Source organism: Hemiscyllium ocellatum, unplaced genomic scaffold (assembly GCF_020745735.1).
Source record: "Hemiscyllium ocellatum isolate sHemOce1 unplaced genomic scaffold, sHemOce1.pat.X.cur. scaffold_764_pat_ctg1, whole genome shotgun sequence".
Taxonomy (NCBI): domain Eukaryota; kingdom Metazoa; phylum Chordata; class Chondrichthyes; order Orectolobiformes; family Hemiscylliidae; genus Hemiscyllium; species Hemiscyllium ocellatum.
In genome coordinates this window covers 2,761-10,000 of record NW_026869222.1, presented here as the reverse complement: position 1 = coordinate 10,000, position 7,240 = coordinate 2,761, and the positions used below count along the sequence as shown (strand labels likewise).

The following is a 7,240-nucleotide window of genomic DNA, read 5'->3' as shown; positions in this document are numbered from 1 at the left end:
GCCAGCCCACTGAAGACAGAGACAGAGGACTTATTCCCTCTCCGAGGGGGAGATTACAGAATACAGGGATAAAGGCAGGGGATTCATGGCAGTGTGGAGGATCAGAGGGACCTGGGGGTCCATGTCCATACATCCCTCCGAGCTGCCCCCCAAGTGGTTATTCAGAAGGCGGACTGTGTGATGGCTTTCATTCGCGGGGGATTGAGTTTAAGAGCGGCGAGGTCCTGCTGCAGCTCTACACAGCCCTGGTTAGACCACACTGAGAATATTGTGTCCAGTTCTGGTCACCTCATTATAGGAAGGATGTGGAAGGTGTAGAGAGTGTGCAGAGGGGATTTCCCAGGATGCTGCCTGGATTGGAGGGTGTGTCTGATGGGGAAAGGTGGAGGGAGCGAGGACTTTTCCCATTGGGGTGTAGAAGGATGAGAGGGGACATGACAGAGGGTGACAAGACGATGGGAGACAGAGACAGAGCGGATAACCTTTCCCCAGGGTGGGGATGTCTATCACCGAGGGGGGGGCAGGATGTTCAGGTGATTGGAGGAAGGTTTCGGGGTGATGTCAGAGGGAGGGTCTTCACACAGAGAGTGGGGGGTGGGGGGATACACTGCCAGTGGTAGGAGCAGAGTCAGAGACATTAGGGACATTGAAGCGACTCTTGGATAGGCCCATGGGTGACGTTACAGTGAAGGGGATGGGGGCTAGTCTGATCTTAGAGGAGGATAGAAGGCTGGCACAATATCGAGGGCCGAATGGCCCACACTGTGCTGGACTGTTCCATGTTCTTTACCACAGACCTCTCTCAAGGGTGGGGCACCGAGGGTGTTCAGAGCAGAGGGGAGACAGAAAGGGGTGGAATCCAGGGGGTGGGAATGGGCAGGGTGATCAGACCAGCCATAATCTCATTGAATAGCGTAGCAGACTCGATGGGCTGAATGGTCTACTGCTACTCCTAGGTCTTCTCCTCCAATGGAGATGTGATGGTACCTCTGGAAGGCATTTGGGGGACATTATATTGCTCAGCCCAGCTTCCGAACGCAATGGGAGGTGGGGAAGGGAGGGACGGCTGTTCAGGAACCCAACACCATTGAGAGGACAGAGGGTTCCACCAGGGTCAGGGTGTGACCATCACCAACAAGAGACACTCGAACCACCTTCCCATAACCCTGTCTCCCCCCTCCCCCCCCACCCCCCAACATCCTGGGGGTGACCACTGACCAGAAACCCACCAGGACCCACCACCTCAACCCAGCGGCTCCAAGAGCAGGTCAGAGGCTGGGAATCCTGCAGCGAGTGACTCCCCTCCTGACTCCCCCCAAAGCCTGTCCCCCCCCATCGACAAGGCCCAAGGCAGGAGGGGGGAGGGAATACTCCCCACTTGCCCCTGGGTGGGGGCAGCTCCAACAACACTCGAGAAGCTCGACACCATCCAGGGACAAAGCAGCCCCCGGCCCCACACCCACAAAAATCCCCTCACTCCCCCCACCCCCCCTCAGTAACAGCAGTGTGTACCCTCCCCTCCCTATCCCCCACCCCCCCTCAGTAACAGCAGTGTGTACCCTCCCCTCCCTCCCCCACCCCCCCTCAGTAACAGCAGTGTGTACCCTCCCCACCCTCCCCCCACCCCCCTCAGTAACAGCAGTGTGTACCATCCCCTCCCTCCCCCCACACTCCCCCTCAGTAACAGCAGTGTGTACCATCCCCTCCCTCCCCCCACCCCCCCTCAGGAACAGCAGTGTGTACCATCCCCTCCCTCCCCCCAACCCCCTCAGTAATAGCCGTGTGTACCATCCCCTACCTCCCCTCCCCCCACCCCCCCTCAGTAACAGCAGTGTGTGCCATCCCCTCTCTCCCCCCACCCCCCCCCCCTCAGTAACAGCAGTGTGTACCATCCCCTCCCTCCCCCCACACCCCCCTCAGTAACAGCAGTGTGTACCATCCCCTCCCCCACCCCCCCTCAGTAACAGCAGTGTGTACCATCCCCTCCTCCCACCACCCCCCCTCAGTAACAGCAGTGTGTACCATCCCCTCCCTCCCCCCCACCCCCCTCAGTAACAGCAGTGTGTACCATCCCCTCCCTCCACCCCCCACCCCCCCTCAGTAACAGCAGTGTGTACCATCCCCTCCCTCCACCCCCACCCCCCCTCAGTAACAGCAGTGTGTACCATCCCCTCCCTCCACCCCCACCCCCCCTCAGTAACAGCAGTGTGTACCATCCCCTTCCTCCACCCCCACCCCCTCAGTAACAGCAGTGTGTACCATCCCCCCCCTCCACCCCCACCCCCCCTCAGTAACAGCAGTGTGTACCATCCCCTCCCTCCCCCCCACCCCCCCTCAGTAATAGCAGTGTGTACCCTCCCCTCCCTTCCCCCCACCCCCCTCAGTAACAGCAGTGTGTACCCTCCCCTCCCTCCCCCCACCCCCCCTCAGTAACAGCAGTGTGTACCATCCCCTCCCTCCCCCCACCCCCCTCAGTAACAGCAGTGTGTACCATCCCCTCCCTCCCCCCTACCCCCCTCAGTAACAGCAGTGTGTACCATCCCCTCCCTCCACCCCACCCCCCCTCAGTAACAGCAGTGTGTACCATCCCCTCCCTCAGTAACAGCAGTGTGTACCCTCCCCTCCCTCCCCCCACCCCCCCCAGTAACAGCAGTGTGTACCATCCCCTCCCTCCCCCCCCTCAGTAACAGCAGTGTGTACCATCCCCTCCCTCCCCCCACCCCCCTCAGTAACAGCAGTGTGTACCATCCCCTCCCCCCCTCAGTAACAGCAGTGTGTACCATCCCCTCCCTCCACCCCACCCCCCCTCAGTAACAGCAGTGTGTACCATCCCCTCCCTCCCCCCCACCCCCCCTCAGTAACAGCAGTGTGTACCCTCCCCTCCCTCCCCCCCACCCCCCTCAGTAACAGCAGTGTGTACCCTCCCCTCCCTCCCCCCACCCCCCTCAGTAACAGCAGTGTGTACCATCCCCTCCCTCCCCCCCCACCCCCCTCAGTAACAGCAGTGTGTACCATCCCCTCCCTCCCCCCCAACCCCCTCAGTAACAGCAGTGTGTACCATCCCCTCCCTCCCCCCCCCCCCCTCACTGTAAACCCACACCCCCTCGTATTTGACATTTCCAATCTAGGGAAATGTCTCTGACTAACCCCCCTGTCCACAGCCCTCATAGAGTCCCACAGCATGGAAACAGACCCTTCGGCCCATCCAGCCCGTGCTGACCCTCATCCCCAAACTAACCCAGTCCCCCCTCCCCCGCCTGCTCCGGGCCCATCTCCCTCCAACCCTTCCCTGTCCATGTCCTTATCCAAATCCCTTTTAAACGTTGTAACTGTCCCCCTCCCTCCCACTTCCTCAGGAAGGTCATCCCACACACGGACCACCCTCTGGGGAAAACTGTTGTCCCTTGTGTCTGTTTTAAATCCCTCCCCTCTCCCCTTAAACCTGTGCCCCCCTGGTCTTCAAATCCCCCCCACCCTGGGGGAATGGACACCCCCCATTCACCCTCTCTGTCCCCCTCATGGTTTTATAAACCTCTATAAGGTCACCCCTCAGCCTCCGACGCTCCGGGGAACAGACTCCCGGCCTATCCAGCCTTTCGTTATAACTCCCACCCTCCCATTCCCGGCAACATCCCGGGAAATCTCTCCGGAATGCAGTCCTGTTTAATAATATCCTTCCAGAACATTCTGCTGTCAGGTTAAAGACAATCCATGTTTAACCTCCCTCTGCTGGCAGTCCAGGCCACGTTCCAGGGAACCCCATTCCCTCTCCCAAGCATTCAGAGGTGTGGGCTGGGATGGGCTGAGCTGTGATGGACTGGACTGGACTGGACTGGACTGGGCCAGGCTGGACTGGACTGGGCTGGGCTGGACTGGAGTGGGCTGGAGTGGACTGGACTCGGCTGGACTGGGCCAGGCTGGACTGGACCGGGCTGGGCTGGACTGGACTGGACTGGACTGGGCCAGGCTGGACTGGACTGTGCTGGGCTGGACTGGAGTGGGCTGGTGTGGACTGGGCTCGGCTGGACTGGACTGGACTGGACTGGGCTGGGGTGGGTTGGACTGGAGTGGGCTGGGGTGGGTTGGACTGGAGTGGACTGGACTGGACTGGACTGGGTTGGACTGGACTGGACTGGACTTGGGTGGGCTGGACTGGAGTGGGCTGGTGTGGACTGGGCTCGGCTGGACTGGACTGGAATGGACTGGGCTGGGGTGGGTTGGACTGGAGTGGGCTGGACTGGACTGGACTGGACTGGACTGGACTGGGCTGGGGTGGGTTGGACTGGAGTGGGCTGGGGTGGGTTGGACTGGACTGGACTGGACTGGGTTGGGCTGGGTTGGACTGGACTGGACTGGACTTGGGTGGGCTGGACTGGAGTGGGCTGGTGTGGACTGGGCTTGGCTGGACTGGACTGGACTGGACTGGGGTGGGCTGGGTTGGACTGGACTGGACTGGACTGGGGTGGGCTGGACTGGACTGGGCTGGGGTGGACTGGACTGGGCTGGGGTGGGGTGGGGTGGGTTGGACTGGACTGGACTGGACTGGGTTGGGCTGGGTTGGACTGGACTGGACTGGACTTGGGTGGGCTGGACTGGAGTGGGCTGGTGTGGACTGGGCTCGGCTGGACTGGACTGGACTGGGGTGGGCTGGGTTGGACTGGACTGGACTGGGGTGGGCTGGACTGGACTGGGCTGGGGTGGACTGGGCTGGGGTGGGCAGGGGTGGGCTGGACTGGACTGGACTGGGGTGGGCTGGACTGGACTGGACTGGACTGGGGTGGGCTGGACTGGACTGGACTGGACTGGACTGGGAGTGGGCTGGGGTGGGCTGGACTGGACTGGACTGGACTGGGCCAGGCTGGGCTGGACTGGGCTGGGCTGGGCTGGACTGGAGTGGGCTGGAGTGGACTGGGCTCGGCTGGACTGGACTGGACTGGGGTGGGCAGGGGTGGGCTGGACTGGACTGGACTGGAGTGGACTGGACTGGACTGGACTGGACTGGGCTGGGCTGGTCTGGGCATGTGGATGGGGGGTGGGGTGGGCAATGGCCTGAGCTCCCCCACACACCCAGAGCTCCGGTGTCCGTCCCAGTCTCCCTCCCTGACCTCTGAAAACCCCTCCCCTCCTGGTGGGTGGGGGGGGGGAAACGGGTGCAATTCACTGCACGTGGGGAACTGCAAATGATTTGTGTTGTGACGGGTGCAGGGTGAATGCAGGTTGTTGTTGTAATTGTCACCCACCTCCGTTGCTCCCTCCCACACTCACTCCATCCCCTTGACCTCCCTCACTAGATGTTCCGAGGGTGATCTTCAGTGCCTATGTTTCTGATCGGAGGGACCCCGAGGTACAGAAACCCATCCTCTATGACCAGGTGACGGTGAACCAGGGTCAGGGGTATGACCCAGCGACCGGGACGTTCTCTGCCCCTGTGACCGGCATATACCAGTTCACCTACTCCCTGCTGGGCAAGACCGACTCACTGGACACAGCGATACACCTCGTGGTCAATCAGGAACGGGTGAATTACATCCACAGCGTCCTGAAAGCAGACCAGGCACAGACAGCATCTGTCACAGTCATCCTCTCCCTCAACGTGGGAGACAGAGTCTGGGTCACTCTGGAGCAGGGAGGGGTCTGGACTGAACAGAGGGCCATCAGCTTCCAGGGACTGCTGCTCTCAGCTGTGTAGGAACATCGGAATACCGCCGCGAGCAGTCCAACATCCGCCAACATTCCTGCTCCCTTTAATACCCACCCAGTCTAACCCCACTCTCCCCCCTCACTCCCCGCTCCCTTTAATATCCCACCCAGTCTAATCCCACTCTCCCCCCTCACTCCCCGCTCCCTTTAATATCCCACCCAGTCTAATCCCACTCTCCCCCTCTGTCCTCTCTCTCTGTGGCCCTGGGTGCTTTGATTTCATTTCTGAATGACCACTTTTATTTTTATTGCTAACATCGTGTCTGTTCTGTAACTGATGTGATTTTGATCTTAATGAAAACCTGTAGAAGGCAATTTATCTCCTGAATTATCTCATGCACATTTACATTTGTATAGCTACCCAAGGACATTGGTGAGGCCGAGAGTGGATACTGTTGGGCTTTTTCCTGGGGTGGAGGGATCAGTTACTGGGGAACACAGGTTCAAGGTGCAGGGAAGGGGGCGAGGGATGTTTAATAGAGATGGGTGAGGCAGGTTTTTCACACATACAGGTGGGGGGGGCGGTGGGAGGTGAGTGCTGGAATGCACTGTCAGAGAACGCCAATACAACAGCAGCATTGCCCCTGGACGGATACAGGAATAGGAAGGGAATAGTGGGATACGGATCCTGTAAGGGAAGGCAGTTTTAGTATGGAAGGGCAAAATGTGTCAGCATGGGCTAGGAGGGCCGAAGGGCCTGTTCCTGCGCTGTACTGTTCTTTGACCTGACTAGTCAGAGCTGGTCAATGGGAGCCTGACCCAGTTATTCCTGATCTCTGGATCCATGACAGACCATTCCCTCCTATCCCATGTGATGTCACCGTAGTGCCCAGCCCTCGTGTGGTTAGAATATCTTTCTGAGAATGCAGTTATGTTACATCCCTTGGCCGCCCATTACCCCACTTTGTTAGAAACATCGCCACCTCCAAATCCCAACTTCCCGTTTGCAAATCCATTGCTGACTCTGCCCATTTTGATCCCCCCGTACAGAGGCATGGAATGTTACAGTACAGAAGGAGGCCATTCGACCTATCAAGTTGGTGCTGGCTCCTGAAAGAGCTACCCAGCTGTTCCTACTCTCCAGCCCTCAGTCTGTAACACTCCGACTCCATCCCTTACAAATAAATATATAATACCCAGCTCTCTGCGGAACCCCCTGGGAAATCCAGCTGCCCCCCCCCCTCTCCCAGGCAGGTATCTGGGGGAAGTTGTTTCTCCCCATCTAACTGCTGGCTGTCTCGCTGACAATATTGAAACTGCGATCCCTCGTTGCCGACATACTGACCAGCGGGAACAGAACATCCGGATGTAGGTTTGCTCACTGAGCTGGAGGGTTAGGTTCCAGACGTTTCGTCACCGTGCTGGGTAACATCTTCAGTGAGCCTCCGGGAGAAGCCCTGCTGATGGTCCCTGCTTTCTGTTTGTATGTTTGGGTTTCTTTGGGTTGACGATGATGTCATTTCCTGTGGTGATGCCATTTCCTGTTTTTCTCAGGGGGTAGTAAAAGGAGGAGATACTCCACCCTGTCAACAAACACATT

General features: G+C 59.1%; 1 protein-coding gene across 1 annotated transcript in view; it reads left to right on the top strand.

Annotated features, from left to right (window-relative positions):
• Positions 1–5,876, top strand: part of LOC132814246 (complement C1q tumor necrosis factor-related protein 3-like) — a 12,478-nt gene extending 6,602 nt beyond the window's left edge. Inside the window, exon 4 of the mRNA XM_060823444.1 lies at positions 5,292–5,876. Within this exon, the coding sequence (XP_060679427.1) occupies positions 5,292–5,689 (398 nt within the window). The 3' untranslated portion in view covers positions 5,690–5,876. The remainder of the gene's footprint in view (positions 1–5,291) is intronic.
• Positions 5,877–7,240: the final 1,364 nt, after the last annotated feature.